Source organism: Heterocephalus glaber, unplaced genomic scaffold (genome assembly GCF_053883595.1).
Source record: "Heterocephalus glaber isolate CG9 unplaced genomic scaffold, H.glaber_assembly_v1.0 deba00000818, whole genome shotgun sequence".
Classification (NCBI taxonomy): domain Eukaryota; kingdom Metazoa; phylum Chordata; class Mammalia; order Rodentia; family Bathyergidae; genus Heterocephalus; species Heterocephalus glaber.
In genome coordinates, this window is record NW_028258164.1 from 6,986,849 (window position 1) to 7,011,259 (window position 24,411).

General features: G+C 40.7%; 1 protein-coding gene and 1 pseudogene across 1 annotated transcript; both read left to right on the forward strand.

Moving 5' to 3' along the window:
* The first annotated feature begins 28 nt into the window (after window positions 1-28).
* LOC101717733 (procathepsin L-like) lies at window positions 29-5,773 on the forward strand. The gene is made up of 8 exons (XM_004863943.4): window positions 29-267; window positions 994-1,130; window positions 1,412-1,534; window positions 1,635-1,781; window positions 2,368-2,592; window positions 3,026-3,188; window positions 4,272-4,389; window positions 5,380-5,773. The coding sequence occupies exons 2-8, from the start codon at window positions 1,005-1,007 to the stop codon at window positions 5,477-5,479; spliced, it is 1,002 nt and encodes a 333-aa protein (XP_004864000.1). The 5' UTR covers window positions 29-267; window positions 994-1,004; the 3' UTR covers window positions 5,480-5,773.
* An 11,784-nt stretch (window positions 5,774-17,557) lies between these two features.
* LOC101716572 (intraflagellar transport protein 56 pseudogene) lies at window positions 17,558-20,969 on the forward strand (annotated as a pseudogene).
* The last annotated feature ends 3,442 nt before the right edge of the window (window positions 20,970-24,411 follow it).

Below are 24,411 nucleotides of genomic sequence, written 5' to 3' on the forward strand. Positions count from 1 at the left end.
AGGCTCCCCACCCCCCGAGGCTCACTCCGCCGGGCGGCGCGCCCCGGCAGGGATCCCTCTGCGTCACGCGCCAGAGTTCGCGAGCCTGACAGTCCAGCCCCGCGGCCGGCGCAGCCAATCGCAGCGCAGGCAACCGCAGGGGCGGGTTCGGCCGGGCCGCAGACGTAAGGCTTTAAAGCCGGAGTCGGGGTTGTCGACCGCATCCCGGGACTTCTGCGACCTCCCAGCTGAGTCGCTGCAGGGTGCGCCTGCGCAGCGGCCGTCCAGGTGAGCACCCATTTCCCCCGGCCGCCCGGCGCCCGGCGCAGGCGGAACGCGAACAGCTCTGCGGCCTGCGGGATGGGAACTTGGGGCTAGCGGTGGGCACCCGGGGAGGAGGGGAGCCTTCTGTGGGGGAGGGCCCCCAGGTCCTGTGGATCCCTGGGCCTGGCCCCCACCGCCCTCACGCCCCCAAAACATCTCTGGGGTCCAAGGCCTGAGCAGGCGGCTTCCCCCGGCCAGGTCCGAGCGCCGCGTGGGGCGGCTCAGTGGGTCCCCGGTCCTCGCTCCCGGAGAGGCGACAGATTTTTTAGCGTTCCCACACACCTCACTTGCAGGACATTAGTCAAGAAGAAAGAGTGAGGTGGCATCTTTCCTAACACTAAGGGGGCCCTTCTCCCCAACTTAGGACCAGATAGCCTCATCAGTAACATTTTACCTGTGTGACCTGTATTACCAGGTTAATAACCTGGACCACTGTTTCCTTGTTTTCTAGTTGTTGGCTTAAGATTCCCAACCATGAGTACCTCGAAACTTAACAGAACTCGAGTGATCATTGCACCCTTCCAGTGAAGTTTAACTCACGTTAGGTAGCACTTGTTAGCACTTGGTTTTTCTTTTAGGACCTGAATCAAATACTTGGTTTTTTATTTTACTGAACCCATAGCCTGTTTTTTTTCCGCACACATCCTTAACTTTTTCAGTCTTTGCGTTAATATTGGTTTCTCTTTCTAGGTTTTTGAACCATGAATTTGTCACTTGTGCTGGCGGCTTTTTGCTTGGGAATAGCCTCAGCTATTCCAAAACTTGATCAGAAATTCAATGCACAGTGGGACCAGTGGAAGTCCACACACAGGAGATTGTATGGCACGGTTGGTAACATCTTATCTCTTCATTCAGAAGGGCACTGCACAGTGTAGTGTATTCCTTTCAGTTGGGAGTTTATGGCCAGAGTAGTTTCTAGAGGCTGGCTCTTACCCAAGATGGTCACCTGAGGGCTGCCAGTTGTGAGCGATCTGGGCCAACAACCCCCACAAGTGTAAAGCCACTTCAGGCCAGGGTTTGTCTTCAGCTCTGTCTACAAATCGACCTGGTGAGCATGGGTTGAGTTTTAAGGAGAAAGGAAGCTTATGTCATGTGTGTTTGCTTCTAGAACGAAGAAGGATGGAGGCGAGCGGTGTGGGAGAAGAACATGAGAATGATCGAACTGCACAACGGGGAATACAGTGAGGGAAAACACGGCTTCACCATGGCCATGAATGCCTTTGGTGACATGGTGAGTTTGGCATGCATTGCTTAACTGTGCACTTTCTCTCCTCGCTCTTTACCGAATAATGTCTTGCCTTTTCAACTTTTTAATTTACCTTTCCTTGAAGACCAGTGAAGAATTCAAGCAGGTGATGAATGGCTTTCAACACCAGAAACACAAAAAGGGGAAAACATATCAGGAACCTCTGCTGCTTCAGCTCCCAAAATCTGTGGATTGGAGAAAGAAAGGCTATGTGACTCCTGTGAAGAATCAGGTATGAGAGTGATTCAGACCTTCCAGAGCCCATAGGAAATCTGAGAAGGAAGTTGCATAATCTTTGGTAGACTAGAGGGACAAGCAATTCACTTATTTTTTTTACTCTTTTGTTTTAAATCCCATCCCACCCACCACCTGGACCCTGACCTGGCCCCACAGCAACCTGCTCTGTTTTTAAAGGAGTTCAGTTCCTGTGCATTGGTCACTAAATGAGAAATTGTTTATAGAACAATGAAATGGCCAAAGGAAACTTCAACTTTTGATGGCTTTGCTTTTATTTGCATAACTCATGTGCAGTTATGCAGTATGGTAAGGTAGAACATAAAACTACAGTCCTGTACTCGTACAATCAGCAAAAATTACGGTACTGTACTGTAAAAGAAGCCACCATAAGCCTGCACCACTGCTCACGTTCTTGCATTGTAAGTCCAAATGCAGGTCCTAAGTCCCAGTAGCGGGTAGTAAGTCTCAACAGTAGTTAAACAGGTTGTCGGTAAACAAGGAATATCTATTCACATACTCTATATAAACTATTGTCAAGTCTTTTCTTGTAAACTGTCAGCTTTTTTTTATTCCATTTTCAGGGACAGTGTGGTTCTTGCTGGGCTTTTAGTGCAACTGGGTCCCTGGAAGGACAGATGTTCCGGAAAACTGGTCAACTAGTCTCCTTGAGTGAGCAGAACCTCGTGGACTGTTCTCAGCCTCAAGGCAATCAGGGCTGCAATGGTGGCCTGATGGATTTTGCCTTTGAGTATGTTAAGGAAAATAAAGGCCTGGAGTCAGAGAAATCCTATCCATATGAAGGAAAGGTAAAATGAAACACCTTAGTTTGTCTTCATTCCAGCTATTTTGGGGAAGTGGCACATTTTTCAGAGTTCACTGTAGATGATAGAATGTGTATCTCCAAACTGTCATTCCTTCACTGTAGCCTCTGAACAGTTCCTAAATTAAAGGAACATTTACAATGTGCAAATTGTTCTACATATAATAAAAATGTCTCCATTGTGAAAAGAAAAAATTCTTATGGACAATTCAACTGAGGGATTGTCATTGAAGAAACATCAACTTAATTTTTTGAGTTTGAAATCAACTAATGACATTCTACTTCCTGAGATGATTTATAGCAGTGTTGTCTTGAAAAGCATAAGCTACAAATTGCCATGTGTTTCAGTTCTAAAACTCAGGTCACTTAGGAGAAGGTAAATGATGATAATCGTATCTCATCCTCTTTAACTTTAAAAGGATGGAAGCTGTAGGTACAAGCCAGAGCTTTCTGCAGCTAATGACACTGGATTTGTGGACATCCCTCAGCGGGAGAAGGCCCTCATGAAAGCAGTGGCGGAAAAAGGCCCCATCTCTGTGGCTGTAGATGCAGGCCTTATGTCCTTCCAGTTCTATAAAGATGGTAGGTGGTTATCATCTTACATTGATTGCAGAAATTCAGGCAGAGTCACAGAGCACCATGCTAACTGACTCTAGAATCCTGCTTTAAAAGACTGTATATGATTTGAGTCTGCATTTAACATACTGATAACATATTTCCATTTTGACATAACACTTATCCATGATTATAAACCCTTTGTATTTTTAAATGACTATTTATTAGTCCTATAGATACAACCTAATTTACCTAACTGTTCTCTAATTGCTGTATTTTTAAAATAAATTTTATTTCATTTCTGCCTTAAAGTCCCTTCCCCTCCCTGTGTACAAAAGCTTTGTTTCCATTTTTTTCCCTTCTATTTTCACTTTTTTTCTTGTCCCTTCCTTTCTCTCTCCCTCTTCCCTTGTTCTTCCCATTTGAACACTTTCTTCCCATTTCCCAACATCCATTATGCTATATCTTTTTTCTAAAAGATTTTAATTGGAACTATAAAGGAGCCTATGGCTCAAATACAGGGTTTGGGGTTTGTTTTTTTTGGGAAGGGGACACATTTTTTTTAGACCACCATCTTAAAAGGAAACTACTGGTATTTTGGCTAAGACGTGAATGCCTAAATCACCTTAGTCTTGACAACCATTGGTCTCATTTTTTAGATTTGTTTTTCTTTAGTAGAAATTATCTTGAGACTTACTGAATTTCAAAGACTTTAATTTTTTATTTTTATTTTTTGGTACCAGGGATCAAACTCGGGTCCTCGCGCTTGCGCAGCAGTTGACGAAACCACTTTAATTTTTTATTTTTATTAGTGTGTTTGCAGTACATAATGGTACATTCATCCTAAGGAGTTTTGGTACATGTACATAACATATCTTCTTTTTACCACCCCCACCCCCCATTTCTTGGTTCCCTTCCCATTAATTTCATGGATTTCTGGTGAATAGAGGTTGACTCTCTTTATCAGCCATTACCATGTTCTTACACAGAATTTGTTTATGGCATTTCCCTGAATAAATGTTGAGGTTCCTTCCTGCTGTGAATGACAGGATGGGTCATTGCCATGTGTCATTGGGAACCTCTCACCCCGTGTTGATTTTACTCTCCCAGGCATTTATTTTGATCCAGAATGCAGCAGCAAGGACCTGAATCATGGTGTGCTGGTGGTTGGCTATGGTTATGAAGAAGTAGATACAGAGAAGAATGAATATTGGCTTGTCAAGAACAGGTATAAAACTTAAATATTAAACTGGTATTTGAAATTGAAATGAGACTTATTACTTGTGATCAGTGTTTGGATATAGGTTGGAGGAAGCTCAGTGTTGAAATGTCAAGCCTTTCTCCCTCTAAGAGTGAACACAGCCCTACTCATGTTTGATTATAAGATTCTGTGCCAAGCTTGTTGAAGTTATTCCTTTTTTTTTTTTTTTTTTTGGTACCAGGGATTGAACTTGAGACCTTGTGCTTGCCATGCAGGTGCAGCGCCACTGAGATACATCCCCGGCCCTTATGTATTTGTAACACTGCATTCTAAATTCTGAAAATTTTCTCATTTCTGAAACATTTGGCTCCAAGGGCTTCAGGAAATGAATTATTATGTAGGATTGTGGGCTGATTTCCTTTTTCTGATCCAGTATTTTAGTGAGATAAAGCAAGTAGAAGCATCTGCCTGTGCTGATTCTTTGTCAAGTTTGAAAGATAAAGCATCTGCCAGCCTGTGTGCTTCCTTTCCATTGTCATTTGATGCTCTGCCATTGGTTCTGTTTTTTGAGACAGGGTCCTGCTATGTAGTTCAGGTTGGCCTTGGAACTCACTATGTAGCCTACACAAGGCTTGAGCTCATGGTGATCCTCCTGCCTGAGTCTCCTGAGCACTGATTACAAGCAGGCACCACCACACCTGGTTTGCCACTGCATTTTATTCTCAGTTCTCAGAGGCCTCAGAGGTTGTCAGGATCAGTTTTCTGAACTAATTTCCTTTAACTGAAGAGTAATTTAAGATAGCCTGTGGAGAAGGACTGTTACACAGGAATCCCAGTTCTGCCTCAGTTTCTTATCTTGTAAAAGATGCATAGGAATTAATATAATTGCATTCTGTGTATATAGATATGATGTGTATATAGATATGATAGATACGTGGTAAACACTGTGTTTAAGTGTTAGCTATTAATTAAACTAATTTTTTTCTCTTTTTTAATAAAATAAAAAACCTGTTTCAGCTGGGGTCCAGAATGGGGTGCAGAAGGTTATATAAAAATAGCCAGAAACAGGAACAACCACTGTGGCATTGCCACTGCGGCCAGCTATCCCAGTACATGAGCTGATGGACTACGGTGGCGGAGGACTGAGGACAGCATGTCTGGAGGAATTTTACCTGAGCACTGACCGAACCCTTATTGTGTAAGACAAAACACTTGAATCATTGAGGATTCAATTTGTGATTTGAATTCTGTGACATTTTTACAAGGGTAAAAGGTTACCATTGTTTTAACTACTGTTATATAAACAGCTGTATAATATTGAGAATTCATTGCTTAATTCTAAATCTTTCAATTTTCATTTTTTAAAAGAACATAAATCTTTACCTATTAAAATAAATATTAGTTCAGTGTATGGAGTGAGCCTTTTTTTTTGTACCGGGGCTAGAACTCGGAACCTTGTGCTTGTGCGGCAGGCGACAGCTTTTTATAATGCATTAACTTTGTATACACACAAGATATCATTCTACTCTATAAAGACAGCTCTGTGGCAGTAGTACATTAGGGGAATTGTCAAAGGTGCGGGTAGACTTAACTTTTCTAGTGAAAAACAAATTTTAACCTGTGCGTAGCGGCGCACACCTGTAGTCCCAGGTACTTGAGAGGCTGAGATAGAAGGATCAAGTCAGCCTACATCTTCAAGTCCACCATGCACAAGAGTGAGACCCCATCTCAAATCAACCAAAAAATATTTCAATCAGCTTTTCATTGTGTGTGCCTTAACCCAACACTGATTCATAGTTGTATTTTTACTTAATTATATATGGGTTTGCAATATGTTTTAACACATTACATTTGTACAGTGATTGAATCAGGCTAGTAAAGATATCCACTGCCTCAAATACTTATTTCTACATTGTGACAATTTAAAATCATAGCTACTGTATTTTGGTTTTTTTTTTTTTGAAATGATCAGATCTACGATTATAGCGGTTATTTTGCAATGAAACAAACGGAGGACACAAACAGGTGTTTTTGGGGTTTTTTTTGGTACCGGGGATCGAACTCCGGTCCTTGCCACTTGCACAGCAGGTGGCAAAACCACTGAGCTAAATCCCCGGCCCCTATATTTTAAATTGTATAATTCATTACTGTTAACTGTAGTCACCCTCTGTGGAGTAGAATGCTGGGACTTACCCAACACTTGTATCTAGCAAGATGTGATAAACTATCCAGAAGGACAGTTTACTTACTAGGAAAGTCAACAAAGATTTGTGGGTTTAGATTCTAGAATGGGAGATCCCTTCCTTTGACCCAGGATGGCTAGATACTTAATGAGGGTCACGTTGTTAGGACACCTTTGCAGCCTGAGGACGGACAGACTGGTGGATGGCCAGGGCTGTTTTGTTTTTGTTCTGTCAAGTTTCTGATGACATTCCACATAGCTCTTACAGCCAAACTACATGTTACTACTCAGTGTTAGCAAAACTCAATTTAACAGTTGTGATTAATAAATCTCAGATATTTGCTAATAGAGAAATGTGTTAAAGGTCCACAAGAGATTAGCCTATGCCACAAAAATACTCCTCTTGCCTTAGAAGATGGGCATGAAATCACAAAGGGAGGATAGGACAGAAGTCACTAGGCCAAACTTAGATTTGGCTACCTCATCCTTGTCTTAAATTCGGGAACAAAATAGGCTAAGCATATAGTTATACAGGTAGTAAACAAAAAACAGTATTTGCTTATTTAAAGGGCTGGAGAGAAGTATGCTGAACTTCCGTGTGAATTACGGGTGCTTATTTTCTGCAGAAAGCACTTTTATTTTTGTTGGTTTTGAGATGGTCTCACTATGGATTTGAACTCTCATGATCCTCCTGCCTCAGCCTTCCAAGTGCTGAGATTATAGGTGTGTGCCACCAGACCCTGCAAGAAAAATTTTTATTAAAAAATATCCTGCAAGCTAAACAAGTATGTGTGTATGTGTGTGTATAAAAGCCTAAAACCTGTGACTGTAGGTTTATGTTCCCAGTCAAATAAAATGCAAATGATGGGCTGGTACCATACTTCTTTAAGCTGTAATCCATTGTGAAAGTAATGAGTAGAAACAAATGGAACCTTATACTATAAAAATAAAAAGGGCTGAGGATGTAGCACAGTAGGACAGCACATACCTAGCATGAGTAAGGCCCTGAGTTTGATCCCAACACCACACACAAAAAAGTTTCATATCTGTCAAAGCAGACCCTTCACATACCTAAATTATAAGATAGTTGAAAGTTTTATAATTTTCAAAGACCTTTAAAATATCTTGCAAAATCCCAAACCATATCATCTAAAAGCATTGTTTTGCTGGACATAATGGCATACTGCTGGGCTCAAAACTTGTAATCCTTCTGCTTCAGCCTTCCAGGATGCTAGGCTTGCAAGCATATGCCGTCACACCCGACTATGTTCAGGTCATCTATGTGCATTAAAGCCTGGAATTCAAACCTCTTGAGTTCCCCTTTCATTTATTCCACTTTTTTTTTTTTTTTTTTTTAGCACAGATACAAGTAGCCAGTCAATATCCTACTGATTTAGTGTGACAGATATTGTAAGGTATGGATCCATGGCTTACAACACTGGCAGGGTTCCCATTTTCCAGTTTCCAGGGAAAATTCCTTTCTACAGAAAAATCTCACTTTTTGCCTCTAAATTCTGTTGGGGAGACCTGCACATATGATGGATTGGGAATGTACGATATGCAGTGTCAACCGAGATCAACCATTGCACAATACCTTCACGGTTCACCTAGGTGAGTGAGCAACATAGAGTAGCCAGGTGCAACACACACAATCTCACCACTGCAGGAACTTTGCCTTTGCTGCTTTCCCACCTTCCAGCCCCCCAACACACATTCTTTAAATGTTTTCTATTCCTTTTGTCTTTCTAACATTTCAAGACAACCCCAGGAAATTCTTACTGTTGCCAAATTAATACATTCTGGGTGGAGATGTTTTTCTTAAATGCTGTTTATGGCATGAAGTCCTCCCACTCTAGTTTTGACCAGGAAGTGTCTTCAGGATTTTGAGCTCCAGGAATGAGGGCACCTATTCAACAAACATTGCACTGATACAGGAAATAATACCGGAGATGAAAACATGAAACATATCTCCCAACCTGCTAGCTGTATGACATGCTGAGCTCTCATTCTCTAAACATCGAAGAACATTTTAGGAAAAACAGGTTAAGAGTAGGAAGATATTTATTGATAGGAAAGCTTCTGAAGGTCAGGAGGGGTCCTGAGTGGGTAGCTGGGGACTCTGCTTTACAGAGGAGTTTTATAGGGTGAAATCCTCGTGGGTACAATGTGGGCCAGAGCCATGATCACCCAATAAGGTTACAAGTATAGTCACTTAGGTAATGGTGGTCCAACTGGGCAACAAGTCACATAACAAGCATGGATGGAAAAAACAAAGACTCTCCTAAGAAGTGGTGGGTCCAGAGGTCTCTGGTTACCCACTAGGGTGGCTGATGTCTATCTACACTTCATTAGGCCCAGTATTTGTTCTTTGAGGAAGTAAGTCCGGTCGTCTTGTCTTTATCTTGAGGCCCGGTTTCCAACCAGTATGTGTCACAGCTATGATGTTTCACCTTTGTCCTGTCCCTCTCGAGGATCGAGCCCTATCTGTCTATAATATTACTACCTAACTCATCTGACTATAATACCATGACCTAAAGCCTATTTCTCTGATCTAAAGCTGCTTCTCTAACAAAACAATTGGGCCGGGGGTTTAGCTCAGTGGTCCGGCCGCCTGCCTCGAAAGCCCAAGGACCTGAGTTTGATCCTCGGTACCAAAAAAAAAAAAGTAACAAAACAATCACCAAGTGATTCATGTTACACAATTTCCTTTGCCACTGAACAGATTCCAGAAAACTCAGCATTAAGGACTAAGGGTCTCTTGTTTTTTAACTAGGTTGGAATTTGATGCTTCTGCTGTGATGAGAGAGTCTAAAGCAGTGGTGGTGAACATATGGCCTATGTGCTACAGGGAGCTGATTGTATCATTTCTTCTTTTTTTTTTTTTTTTGGTACTGGGGATTGAAATCGTGTCCTTGCGCTTTCAAGGCAGGTGCCGGAACCACTAAGCTAAATCCCTGGCCCCTGATTGTATCATTGAAAGCTCTAAAAGGTTTGCCATTGCTGATCTAAGGTTTCTCATTTTTGTTATGTGTATTCCTTCTTTTCCAGGAAATCCTATTGCTTAGCACCATTCCTGGAGCACTTGGTCTACGTGCTTTTCAAAGCAGGATTTGGCAAGGTGAAGCGTGGAAAATTGTGAGCACAGAAGTTGTTTTTGTTGGTCCACCATGACATTTTATAGCCAAAGTTTTATTTGACACACTGAAATTAATTCACATGACTCTGGAGAGAATAAACCCTGAGAGAGAGCGAGAGCCCTCTAAAGGAGTGATGAGTCATTTAGTCAATGGATCTTATTGTGGGAAAAGAAACACATAGTCTTGCTTATGAAGTATAATTTTCAAGTGGAAAAAAGCAAGTATATGCAGCCAAGACTCTCCAACAGTGTATTTAGTTTTTGCTTTATTTTCTGGTACCAGGGATCAAACTCAGGACCTTGCGCTTGTCAGGCAGGCGCGGTGCCACTGAGCTAAATCCCCAGCTCCTCCAACAGTGTTTTTAATGGAGTCAAATCCCTGTGGTTTGTATATTTTTTCCTTTAATCTTGGGCATTTTGTTTCTTTTTCTGAGAACGTAACTTGAAACACTACAGAGCCAATAATCCTATACAGAGTATATTCTCCGAAGCTGTACAGTTTTATATACCTTCACAATGTACTTTGCTGCCGTCTAGATAATTTATTTTGCAACACATTACTGCACAGTTGTAAATAACACATACAGTAACATCGCTTTCAGTTATGTGTAAATAAATTAATTAATTAAAATGCTCTTTGTATAAAAGAAAAAAGTAAGTATGTAGGGATAGGGGGCCCTGTAGACAGGGACAAGAGAGGATGAAGAGGGCTGGGGATTTAGCTCAGTGGTTTCACCACCTGCTGCGCAAGCACAAGGACCCGAGTTCGATCCTCAGTATCAAAAAAAAAAAAAAAAAGAAAGAAAAAAGATAGGATGAAGGCTGTCATGCCTGACTTAGGTGAGATCTTCATGAGCAAACAGGCTGCTTTCAGCAAATGACAGGCTATTTCTTTTCTTTTCTTTTTTTTTTTTTTTTTTGCTACTGGGGATCAAATTCAGGTCCTTGAGCTTGCAAAGCAGGCGGCAGAACCACTCAGCTAAATCCCCGGCCCTATAGGCTATTTCTCAGTAAACAGAAGACAATCTCCCCAGCTCCAAACAGTCCAGTGACTGTCTACACAGCTGTGCTGACTGTCTTTCACTCAATCATAAACATTTCACCCCAGACTCCTTAGCCCCTTCAATACCTACATAAGTCTAATTCCTTTCCCAGTTAGCTGCTAGTATCTCTCTCCTGGTGTTAGCCCATCCACTCACAGATGAAATCTCTCCTAGCTAGTGACTACTATTTCTCTCTTCCAATGTCAGCCCATCCACACACGGATGTAATAAACTCAGCTTTTCCCAGCTAGCTGCTAGAATCTGTCCCTGATTTTAGTCTCTGTTCACTGGAATAAACTTTTCTTTTCCTCACAAAAAGTTCTGTTTAAATGAGTGGATTCATGTGTGCTGTCTATGAGAAAGGCCTCACTGAGCTTTATTAGTAGAAAATCCTAAAGCAACTTCTGCCTCTGAAGACTAGACTCCAGGAATTAGACAAAGGGAAAGGATGAGGAAGACACTCAGGACCAGGAAGTTCCTAGGTAGTGCAATTAATCTAAGTATCTCAGACTTCCCCTTTACTTAATCCTTAAACCTAAACTACCTGTCCTTAAGGCCCCAACTCGTAATCTTACCCTCCACCAAAGGACAAGGAAAAGTCCCGGCCAGAAGAAAGCCAAGGTTAGGCTGACCGGCAAGCCAGAGAGCCAATCAGATTCCAGGAGCCTCTGTGGGACGCAAGAATCCACGAATACTTCCCTTTCAGATCCTCGCTACTCGTCTAGAGTAACTGTCTGCCATCTCTCTCTTCCCTCTTTCTCACATCTTCAAGTAAATTGTCTTCTTTTATTTTAAACTGTTTCTCTTTTTTTTTGGTACTGGGGTTCGAACTCAGGACCTCGCGCTTGCGAGGCAAGCAGCCGCAGAGGCACCACTGAACTAAATCCCCAGCTCCTAAACTGTTTCTTTAGTTCTTTTACCGACGCTGGATTTAGGATTGCTGGGAGCTGCGTGATCCAGCTGAGCAGCTGCATGGCGTGACGTGGCACACCGTGGTGTACACCCCTCCCTAGGCATCACGTACGGTGGTATGGTTGATTTAGTACAATAGATTCTTAAAAACAGTCTTGCACATACTTTTAAAGTGTTTATAAAGGTCATAAAGCAAATATGCTACTTGGAGGTGATCAATGGGGTGCTTTCTCTGTGTGCTATTGTATTTCAATTTAAAAATAATCAACATGCTTAATTTTCATGAAGTAATAGATTTAGAAGCACACAGTTCAAGAAAACTGGTAAAAAAAAAAAAAGGAAAAGGGACAGGAGAAGACAGAATCTATTGGGGGGGGGTTGTTTGTTTTAGACAGAAGCTTCTATGTAGTTCAGGCTGGCCTTCAACTCACCATGTTAGCCTGGCTGGCCTCAAACTCATGACAATCCTCCTGCTTCAGCTTCCTGAGTGCTGGGATTATAGGTGTGCACCATGACATCCAGCTGAAAGGGTCTTTAGATAACTTGAAAAAGTAAAGTCTCCAGTCTGAGGGATATATGTTCCTGAAATTTGCAGAGAAATTGCTCAGCTTGTCACTCTGTCACAGGTCTGCCTCTAGCCAGGTGGGTTCCAGTGTGACAAAGGCACGCCTCAGTGTCACTTTTGAGAATATGTTTCCACTAAGAGAAACAGGGAGAGGGCTCAGAGAAAGACAAAGAGGGAATATTCGCAGGGACAGTGTTGTAAAAGACTCCGTGAAGAGTGGGCAATGGCTCTGGTCAGAATTCTAGAACATTCATTCCCGGTAGTTCTCCTCACTGTTCCCCCACTACTCTACACACTAGCCCTTATCTTTAAAATGGCCAATATTGAACTATTAACTGAAGTGCCCTTTCTCTGGCTTTCTATACCTTTTCTCCTTTATCCACATTCAGGACCAGCAGTATGTTGGTTACTCACCCAACACTCAGGAGAAGTATACTGGAAGTAGGCACAAAGAGCAAATTCTTGACTTGAGCTCTCAATTCTGCTCTTAAAATCCACAGAAGAATCTGGGCATAGTGGCACATACCTACAATTCCAGCTGTTTGGGAGGTGGGACAAGAGGATCATGAGTTTATATCCAGCCTGTGCAACTTCACAAGACACATTCTCAAAATAAAATAAAAATTGTAAAAATTAAAATAAAATAAGACAAAACAAAAATTTAAACAAGTCATAGTTCAGCATTTCACTGGAAAAGGCCATGAGGGAATTTTCTGGGGTAGCTTAAGCAGTTTAGTGACTTAGCCAGACCCTGTCTCAAAATAAAAAATAAGAGCTGGGGATGTGGCTCAGTATGATGCCAGGGTTTACCCCCAGTACCACCAAAAAAGTCAGAATGTTAAACAGCTATCACATTTATCCATATCCAGAACTTTCGAATTATCCCAAACACAGCCTCTCTGTCCAATAAACAATAACTTCCCATGAGTCACACCCCCATCCTCTGGTAAATATGTTTTAGCTTTTTGAGGAATCTCTAAACTGATTTCCATAGTGCTGGTACCAGTTTATACTCCCACCAGCAATGGAGAAGGGTTCCTTTTTCCCCACGGCCTCACCAGCATTTGCTATTGGTTGATTTCTTGATGATAGCCATTCTTTGAAATCTCAGTGTTGTTTTAATTTGCATTTCTCAGGACTGAGGATTTAGCTCAGTGGTTCTGGCACCTGCCTTGAAAGTGGAAGGACCCAAGTTGGATCCCCGGTACCAAAAGAAATAAAAAAGAAAGAAACAATTTGCATTTCTCAAATGACCGGTGATGTCGAGCATTTTTTCATATATTTATTTGCTGTTTGTATTTCTTCATCTGAGAAATGTCTATTCGTTTAAGATACCCATTTTTGGATTGGGTCTTTAAATTTGAGGGGGTGTTTTTGTTTGTTTGTTTTTTAGTTCTTTATTTTAGATATTAGTTCTTTGTGTAAGGAATAGCTGGTAAGCGTTTTTTCCCATTCTGTGGGTTGTCTTTTCACTCCGTTGGTGGTTTCTCTGACTGTACAAAAGCTTTTTAACACTGTCTGCCTCACAAGCACAAGGACCCAAGTTCGATCCCTGGTACCAAAAGCTTTTTAATTTATTGTGATCCCAGTTGTTGATTCTTTGTAATATTTCCTGTGAGATCAGGATTTTGTTTTTAAAGCCTTTGCCTGCACCTATTATCTTCTACAGTTTAGCAGATTGTTTCTGTTTTTGTATTTAGACCTTTGATCCATTTCCATTTTAGTTTACTGCATGGTGAGAGAAATGGGTCTAGGTTCAATTTTTGGCATGTGGAAAGCCAGTTTTTAAGCATCATTTCTTTTTTTTGTTGTTATCAGGGATCGAACTCAGGACCTTGTGCTTGTGAGGCAGGTGGCAGAACCACAGAGCTAAATCCCCGGCAGCATCATTTCTTAAAGAGGCTATCTTTTGAAGGTATTTGTCCCCTTTGTCAAAGATAAGGTAGTGGAGTGTGCTTAGAGTTAATTGTTCCACTGATCATTGGGTCTGGCTCTTTTTGCCAGTATCATGCTGTTTTTATCACGTTAGCTTTGCAGTATAACTTCAAATTGAGGATTGTGAGGCCCCATGCCTTGTCCTTGTTCCCTAGAATTGCTTATGCTATTCTAGGTCTCTTCTGGTTTCATATGAATTTTAGGATTATTTTCTCTAGCTCTGTGAGGCATGCTGTTGGTATTTTAATTGAGGCTGTATTAAATCTGTATGACAGTTTTGGAAGTATGGCCATTTTTACCATATTGGTTTGACTATCAAAGAACAGGGGATATCTTTCCATTTTCTGATATCCTCTTTCCTCTCCTTTTTCAGAGTACTGTAATTTTCTTTCTGGTACTGGGGATCAAACTCAGGTCCTTGTGCTTGCAAGGCAGGCAGCAGAACTACTGAGTTAAATCCCCGGCCCCAGAGTACTGTAATTTTGATTGTAGATATCTTTCACTTGCTTGGTTAGGTCAATTCCTAAGTATTTCATTTTTCTTGATGCTATTGTGAAAGGTATTTCCCTAGTTTCTCTCTCAGTGAGTTTGTTATTTGTGTACAGGAATGCCATTGACTTTTGAGTGTTGACTTTGTATCCTGCTATGATGCTGAATTTGATAATCAATTCTAGGAGCTTTTTGGTGGAGTTTTTGGGGTCTTCTATGTAGAGTATCATGTCACCAAAAAATAATGATAGTTCAACTTCTTCCTCTCCTATCTGTATTTCTTTCTCTTGTCTTATTTCTGTGGCTAATGTTTTGAGAGCTATATTGAACAGGAGTGGTGATTTTTGACATCCTTGTCTTATTCCTGATTTTAGAGCAAAATTTCAGTTATTGAATGTTTAGTGCTTTGTTGGCTGTTGGATGATCATAGATGGCTTTTATCAGATTAAGATAAAGACCTCCTGCCTAGTTACTGGAAAAAAAATACATGATACCCAAAGTTAAAGGAGGAAAGGTTCATTTAGCTCACAATTTGTAGAGGTTTCAGTCCATAATAGGCTGGTTCCAAAGCAAGGGTGGATAACAGACAGGCATTTCAGAGGAGAAACAGTTCATGGCAGACAGAAAGTAGCAAAGCAAGGAAGGGACAACCCAGCTCTTTCTTTTTTAAATTTTTTTCCTTTCTTTTTTTTTGGGTACTGGGGATAGAACTTGGGACCTTGCGCTTACAAGGCAGGTGATGGAACCACTGAGCTAAATCCCCGGCTCTAACCACAGCTCTTTCTATCCCTTATATTTTATCCAGGCTATTTAACGTGGGTAACACTCACACCCTTAATCTTAGTGCCCGTGATTCTAGCAGTGCACCATGGATCAATACCAGTGTCATACATTCTAGATCCAGCCACCTGTGAAAAAGCCCTACCTATGACTGCATGAGGCTTTGAGAGGGCATAAAGACACAAGCCATAACTCCTTCTGTTCCAATTTTCTTTTCTTTTTTTTTTTTTTTTGGTACCAGAGATCAAACTTGGGACCTTGTGCTTGCGAGGCAGGCGTCACAACCACTGAGCTAAATCCCTGGCCCCCTGAGCTAAATCCCCGGCCCCCTGAGCTAAATCCCTGGCCCCTATTCCAATTTTCTTTAGGTTTTATGTTGTTGTTGTTGTTGTTGTTGTCATGAATGGGTTTTGGACTTTGTCAAATGCTTTTTCTGCATCTATTGAGATGATTATGTGGGTTTTGTCATTGGTTCTGTTTTTTTTTTGGTACCAGGGATCGAACTCGGGACCTTGTGCTTGCGTGGCCAGTGTGTCATTGGTTCTGTTAATGTGGTGTATTACAGTTACTGACTTGTGTATGTTAAACCATCCCTGCATCCTTGGGATGAATTCTACTTGGTCATGGTTTATAATTTTCTTGATGATTTGCTGCATTCTCTTTGCCAGTATCTTATTCAGGATTTTTGCATCTGTGTTCATTAAGGAGATTGGCCTCCAGTTTTCTTTTTTAGTTGGGTTCTTCTCTGATTTTGGTATCAGAGTAATGCTTGCTTCCAGGAATCAGTTTGAAGTATTGCTTCCCTTTCAGTTTCATTAAAAAGTTTGAGGAGTAGTGCCATTAGATTTTCTCTAAAGTTCCTGTAGAATTCAGCAGTGAATCTGTCAGTACCTGGGCTTTTCTTTGTTGGTAGTATTTTAATTACTTCAGTTTCAGGGCTAGGGATTTAGTTCAGTGGTTCCACTGCCTGCCTTGTAAGTGAAAGAACCTGAGTTTGATCCCTGGTACCAAAAAACAAAACAAAACAAAACAAAATTTCATTGACTGATATTGATTTGTTTAGAATTTTTATATCATCTTGATCCAGCTTTGGTAATTCCTATGTATCTAGGAATCTATCCATTTCTTTTGCATTTTCCATCTTATTAGAATACAAGTTCTTGATGTAGATATTGATGATCTGTATTTCTTCAGGATCTGTTGTGATTTCACCCATTTCATTCCTAATTGCATGGATTTGAGTCTTTTCTTTTCTTTGATAAGGTTGGCTAAGAGTTTGTCTATTCTTTTCAATCTTCCAAAGAACCAACTCTTTGGTTCATTGATTCTTTGTACTGTTTTCTTTTTTTTTTTCCTTTTAAAAAATATTTTATTTTTAAGATAGGGTCTTGCTAGGGCCGGGGATTTAGCTCAGTGATGCTGCCGCCTGCCTCTCAAGCGCAAGGTTCAGAGTTTGATCCCCGGTGCCAAAAAAACCCAAAAAACAGATAAGGTCTTGCTAGATTGTATTGTTTTCTTAGTCTCAATTGAATTAATTTCTGTTCTGATATTTATAATTTCCTCTTTTGTATGTGCTTTGGGGTTAACTTGCTCTTATTTTTCTGGAAGTTTAAGGCTCAACATTAGTTTACTTATTTGAGCTTGCTCTGATTTTCTGATGTGGATATTCACCACTATAAATTTCTCTTGTATGACTGCTTTCACTGTGTCTCAAAAGTTCCAATATGTCACACTGGCATTATTGTTCAATTGTAGAAACTCTCTAATTTCTTCTTTAATCTCATCTACGATTCATTGGTTGTTTAGGAGAATGTTATTTAATTTCCATGTGTTAATGTAGTTTTTGTGATTTTTTTTGCCATTGATTTCCAATTTCATTACTCTATGGTTTGATAACACGCATGGTATAATTTCAATTCCTTTGCATTTTCTTAAGCACGTTCTATGAGCTAATGTGGCCTATTTTGGAGAAAGTCCCATGTGCTGCTGAGCAGAATTGTATTAGGTTGTTGAGTAGAACACTCTGTAATATCTAAGTCTATTTGTGCAAAAGTTTGGTTCAGCTCTGATATTTCTTTTTTAAAATAATATTAATATATAATTAAATATAAATAAATATTATAACATTAATAGTTAAAATACATTCTAATATAAATTATAAGCCAGGCATAATGGTGCATGCCTGTGTCCCCAGCAGTCAGGAGGCTGAGGCAGGAGGATTGCCATGAGTTCAAGGCCAGCCTGAACTACACAGTGAGACCCTGTATCAAAAAACACCAAAAAATAGTAGAGCAGCAGGCATACAGTAGGTGTTCATGAATATTCACCAAATTAATGAAGCCAAATATTACCCACTGTGTGGTACACATTGAGCCCACTGTAACTCATTTCATCCTTGGAAGTAGACATTGACAGATGCCACGGAGAAATGAACAGGTTGTTTTCCAAGGGAGTGAAGGGGCTTTGCAGGTTTTACCTCCCCTGGTAGATGTCATTCCTGAAGCGAGGCTGAACTTGGTGATTTATTACCTACGTCAGGATGATGTACATGAAGCTTATAACTTAATTAAGGATCTGGAACCTACTACTCCGCAGGAGTACATCCTCAAAGGAGTGGTCAACGCAGACCTTGGCCAGGAAATGGGTTCGAGGGATCATATGAAAATTGCCCAGCAGTTCTTCCAGTTGGTGGGCGGATCCGCAAGTGAATGCGATACAATACCAGGGAGGCAGTGTATGGCTTCCTGTTTCTTCCTGCTTAAGCAATTTGATGATGTCTTGATTTATCTCAACTCATTTAGGAGTTACTTCTATAATGATGACATCTTTAATTTTAATTATGCCCAAGCCAAAGCTGCAACAGGCAATACCAGTGAGGGTGAAGAGGTGTTCCTCTTGATCCAAAATGAGAAGTTGAAAAATGATTACGTTTACCTCAGTTGGTTAGCTCGCTGCTATATCATGAATAAGAAACCAAGACTAGTCTGGGAACTTTATCTCAAGCTGGAAACCTCTGGGGAGTCCTTTAGTCTCTTACAGCTCATTGCTAATGACTGTTACAAGATGGGCCAGTTTTACTATTCAGCCAAAGCTTTTGATGTCCTGGAGAGGTTGGACCCCAACCCTGAATACTGGGAAGGCAAAAGGGGTGCGTGTGTGGGTATTTTCCAGATGATCCTAGCTGGGAGAGAACCCAAAGAGACCCTCCGAGAAGTGCTTTTTTTTACTGAGAAGCATGGGTAACACCCAAGTTGAGTATATCATCCGAATCATGAAGAAATGGGCCAAAGAAAACAGAGTACCTGTCTAAAATGGCTCAAGAGACCCAGTACTAAGAACCAGCTTCCGTGTTGATGTAAAATTGGAAATCACTTTCCTCAAGTTGAAAGAAGGCCTCGAGACAGTGACTGACTTGCTTAGACCTAACCCTGCCTCAACAAAGCACTGGGTCTGTGCTGTGGGCCTGGATGACCCCACTAGCAATAAGACTTTGGACTTATCCGGTGCCTTCCAGAAATACTCGAGTATTCTTACATAATTTACTGAGTTTATGGAGAACAATGTAGCCTTTTTTTTCTTTTCATGATAACATTTCATGACATTTTCTCCCAGCTGCAATAACAATGTCTTTGATGCTCAAGAAGCACCGACGACGACTCATCCTGCTGTCTTACTTTTAGCCATCTCTGCACATTTTCCCCTTCTAGTGGAGATTCCATAAAAGGTTTTATGAAATATCTCTGAGTCCTGGGAGAACAACGATTTTAACCAGCTGTGGGACTCTGAGAACAGAAGGAGCTCCTGTGTCAGACTATCCAGTCATTAATAGATAACAGGCTTGTAGGATTACTGATTCAGTGCTTAAACTCTTGGTATAACAACATGTTACAGTGTAGCAAGATGAGCACTGGAAATTTTTTTAAAGTGAGGGCTGTGGATGTAGCTCAGTGTTAGAGCATTTGCCTAGCATGCACAAGGACCTGGGTTCAATCCCCAGTACAGGAAAAAGAAAGTGAGTATTATGGAAAAAATGTTTGTGTTGTGCCTTGGTACATATTCAAGCAAAAAAGTATATAAATCTCATTAGTCACTTCTCCATTATATTTTAGATAACAAAGCAGGTTATGGTTTTTTTTAATGTATCTACTGAATAAACATCAATTTTGAAAGCAGGTTATCAAGGGAAGAGAACAAACAGTGCTGGAAATAATTGGAGGCACTGAAGTTGGAAGAATTCTCATAAGCACTACATTTGTTTGCCCCTTTTCTCCAGCATCTCACTGTGGCTGGGAGAGTTGCATAGAAAGGAGATGGGAACACAGCAAGCGTTACAGCAGCCTAGGAGAGGAGACCAGAGATTGCAAGTAGCCTTTACCTCTGGATGGTTGTGAGAGCCTCTCTCAACTTGGCTCAGGACCACTGGTTTTCCTATCTCTTGTTAGACTCAGATCTAATCAGGCCAGAGCACAAATCAAATTAAACTGGCCCAAATAACTGAATTCTAGGAAACAGAGCTACATCATTTTTCATGTGCCAAAGCTTCTCTCTTTCATTATGCCGAGGCTAAATTTTCAGTAATAACTGGTTGTCAGCATCAAAGGTACTAGGTGGGTCAGATCTGGGCAGAACTTGCTATCATTTTTTGAATCATTCTGGCTTAAAATATTTGGAAACACAGTAGTGGAAACAACAGATTGAAACTTCTCAGTAGCTTTTGCAATTAAATCTGTCTTCCAGGGAATTGCTGTTAATTTCAAGCTTCCTGAACTTGAAAAGCTTTCCCATTGATGGTGATTTACTTCTAAATAAGCTTTCACTGAATTTAGTGCTCAAGATTCTACCAGACATTTTCCTCTGTCTGGGGAAATGCCCACACGTTCCAAACACAGCAGTGTTAGGATTGAGCCAGAAGCATAAAGACCAGTGTAAAGGGAAGTAGCACCCAATTGTGTTAAGGTAACTACTTATGTAGCATCTTGACAGCGCCTCACGATGCACGGCTGCTTTCCTCATGTGTGATGTAGGAGAGAGGAAGGTCCAGGCTTAGGAATGTAGTGTAATGTGTACAGTTTAGAGCACCAATGTACTATTTATAGGCCATAACATATATTACTTACAAATGGGAAAAAATCTTTTACAATTATTTTTGTACCTCCAAAGAATTAGTATATATCATTGTATAATATTCAAACTAAAGTTTATTATTTGGTTCTAAAAAAAAAACACCAAAAAATAAAAAATAAATAAATTATAATTAAGTAAGCTGGGGATGTAGCTCAGTGGTGCTGCATCTGCCTGGCAAGTGCAAGGTCCTGAGTTTGATACCCAATACCAAAAAAAATTATAATTAACTATTTGTAAATATGTGTAAATACCCAAGCAGGTGCCTTTGGATGAGAGGTAAACACCTATGTAAACAGATGAACTCAAGACTTGTTGCTGAACGATGCAACTTACAGATGCAACTTATGAATAATGTGCACACTAGAAAACAAATGGACATGGTTGCATCTATATGAATCTTCATAATTCAATACAGTATAATTCAATACATTATGTGTTGTGATGGACATACATAATCCACTTATGTAAAATAAAGAAACGTTTTCTGAATTTTGGTGCCTGCAATTTTTTGTCCCTTTTGTGTGGACCATCATTGTTTGTTTTTTTTTTTCTTAGATAGGGTCTTGCTATGTAGTTCAGGCTGGCCTTGAACTTACTATGTAACCCAGGCTGGCCGTGAGTTCAGGGCAATCTTCCTGCCATGAGGCAGGAAAAAAAAAATTCTGGCTAGAATTCAGGACTTGGAGAATTATGAAGATGATCCAGAAGAAGATATTATGACTATATTTGAATAAATGTAATTTCTGTACATGAATGTAGATTGTTGTGAAAAAAATTGTGAATTGTGAAAAAAGTTGTTGTGAAAAAATAAGACATCCTCTGAAAATAAGCCCTATTGTAATTTTTGGAGCAAAAAATCATGTAAGGCCCAAGTCTTATTTCTGAGGAAATACAGTATATAGTCCAGGGTTCCCTCAAACTCACAGCAATCCAGCTCTGGTATTTCTTTGTTGATTTTTTGTCTAGTTGATCTGTCTATTTGTGACAGTGGGGTATTGAGGTCCCCTATTACAACTGTATTAGTGCTTATCTGATTTTTCATATCCATTAGTGTTTGTTTTATATAGTTGGGTATACTGCTATTTGGTTCATATATTTATGATTATTATCTCTTCCTCTTGGATTATTTTTGCCACTGTAGTTTTGTTTGTTTGTTTTGTTTTGTTTTTTGAGTCAGGATGTTGTTATGTAGCTCAGCCAGGCCTTGAACGGACTATGTAGCCCACACTGGCCTCTAACTTGTGGCGATCTTCCTGTCTCAGCCTCCTGGTTTCTCAGATTACAGGCACGTGCCATCTCTCTTACATGGTAGGATGTACTTCTACTGTCTGTGCTTGTATTGACCAATTCTTTGCTCAAGACACAAAGAACCTAGAGACCACCTTCAGAAGACGACTCCAACACTCCAAAATGTGGTAACACTATAGAACCTATGTTCAGTGGAATACACTTTGATAACACTTTTTATGCTTTGTTGAACTCTAATTCTCTGAAAACTGCAGCTCCATGCATGTCATATAGGTTAGCCTTTAGTCCCTAGCACACTTATGTCTCTAGACAATTCCAAATTACAGACAGGAAAAGGGGGAAGGGGCTGGACAAGGGAAGGAAGAAGGGAAAACCTAGAATTAACCTTCCATAATAAGCAGGCACTTAATAAGTGTCTATGTCAGTGGTGGTGAACCTATGGCACATGAGCTGCAGTAGGCCCACAGAGCCCTCCTTGGTACACAAGCCAAGTCACACCAGCAGCTGAGCACTGGATAATAGTTGTTTTTTCTTTCTAAATTACAACTTCAGTATTCAGGGTTAATGGCCATGTTGGCACTTGGTGATAAATGGGTTTCAGGTTGCAGTTTGGGTACTTGATCTCTAAAAGGTTTGCCATCACTGGTCATTGATAAAGGGAAAGAGAATCTGAGGGGTAAAAGTTCTCTGAAAGTTGTTATATCATAAATGACCTTTTTTGTCCACCACTATCCTTTTAAATTTTTATTAGTAAAGGTTGCAGTACATAATGATTACATTCATCATGGGAGTTGGTTCATGTACATAAAACATCTTAATTCTTTTTATGTCCTTTTCCCCTTCCCTCTGGAGGACCTTTAACACATGAACACATACAAATGCACCCCACTTTACTAAGCTCCCTCAACACACGTGAAATTTAAATAAAAAACTTTGCTAAGCAAATTCAGCTCTGAGACAAATTCCTTGGGCCCCTTGTTACCACCAGTACATCTTATAAGAAAATGATTACCAAAGCTGGGTGTTGCAATGCATATCTGCAATCCCAGCACTCTGGGAGGCTGAGGGAGGAGAATTAAAAATTTAAGCCCAGCTTGGGCAATTTACCAACCTAATAAGACCCAGTGTCAATAAAGGATAGCTGAGAGTAAAAATCCTAGGTTCAATGATTTTCCCAGGTGTATCCTGGGCCAGTGCTACTTGATCCTAAGTCATGTGCTGTACCAGACATCCCTGCCCAGTACTAGTGGGCTATGAGTGGCACATGCTTCTTGCTTTCCAGAATTCGGCTATATTGTTTTATATCAGGAGTCAGACTGAAGCTCTACGTAACTCAAATAGGCATGTCAGACAGTGGACTGGGCAAGTATAGCCCCTTCCCCAATGGCTGCCGAAACCTAGGTCCTGGTCTGTGAAGGGGCAGGGCTCTGCTGAGTTGCATGCAACTGAGGTCAGCGTGACCACAATTAAAATCCTTTCCCTGGAATTATGGCTTCTCACTGACCCGACGGGTTGCACCCGGTCCCAATACTGGTTTGTTCTATCCAAGCAAGATAAGCAATGCTTCCTCCCTTACAGCCTGCTTGGTACCATCATGCCAGGTGTTCAGCAGTCTTTCACTCGATGCCTTCAAAGCATACCCCACTCCCTATGGTTGTATTCAATAAATACTGGATCCACTTGGGGGCCTTTGTCTTTGTTGCCTAGAGCAGCACTGATCAGCCCCAAGATCCAGCTTCTAAGTTTCATTTCCTATCTTTATTCTTTAATTAGCTGTGTGTGTCATGGCTCACAGGAGACCAGAACCCATTGCAGGGCTTCTGGTAATGTCCCCTTTCCTGTTCCCTATAATGTGCTCACCTTAAGGCATGCATACTTGGAATAAAAGTATTACTATTCAAAAGGAGAGAAACAGAAAAGAATTTCCCAGCACCAGAAAGACTAAAGTTATCAGAATGAAAAGTATTATGCACAAATGCGATGTTTTGTGCTGAGAGTAAATATATTCATGTCTGTTAATGTTTGGTTGGTTTTGTGAGACAGGGTCTCGCTATATATATGGTTTAGACTGGCCTTGAACTCATGTAGCCCAGCCTGTTATCGAACTCACAGAGATCCTCCTGCCTCAACCTCCTGAATGCTAGGATTATAGGCATGCGCCACCATGCTTGATTGTTAAAGTTTATTTAAAAGTATATGTACATATATATGATGGAAGTGCAGTATGAGGAAGAAAACAAACATTGAGACACGGTCTTGTTCTGTAGTCCAAGCTGGTCTTGACCTCCTTATGTCATCCAGGATGGCTTTAAACCTCCAGCAGTTCTCCTGCTTCAGCCTGCGGAGTGCTGGAATTACGGGTGTATGCCACCACACTCCATAGAAGAAAACATTTTAATTGTACTCTTAAAAAGAATTTTTACAAAAAGCGGGGCTTATTGGCACATTCCCATAATCCCAGCTACCCAGGAGGCTGCAGTAATAGGAAGCACAAGGACCTAGCTTCAATCCTCAATACTGAAAAAAACTAACCAATCAACAAACCTTAGTTTTTGGTTACCAACAATTTGATATAATGAACTCGACTTTGGGCCTCCAAAGGTTTGCAATAATGAGATTAAAGGTTGGGTGGAAG

What these genes read in the sequence shown, in the direction of transcription:
- LOC101717733 (XM_004863943.4), top strand. Translation starts at nt 1,005, where the DNA reads ATGAATTTGTCACTTGTGCTGGCGGCTTTTTGCTTGGGAATAGCCTCA. An exon ending in TGAATGCCTTTGGTGACATG is followed by an intron (nt 1,535 to 1,634) that starts GTGAGTTTGGCA and finishes CTTTCCTTGAAG; the next exon opens with ACCAGTGAAGAATTCAAGCA. An exon ending in CTTCCAGTTCTATAAAGATG is followed by an intron (nt 3,189 to 4,271) that starts GTAGGTGGTTAT and finishes TTACTCTCCCAG; the next exon opens with GCATTTATTTTGATCCAGAA.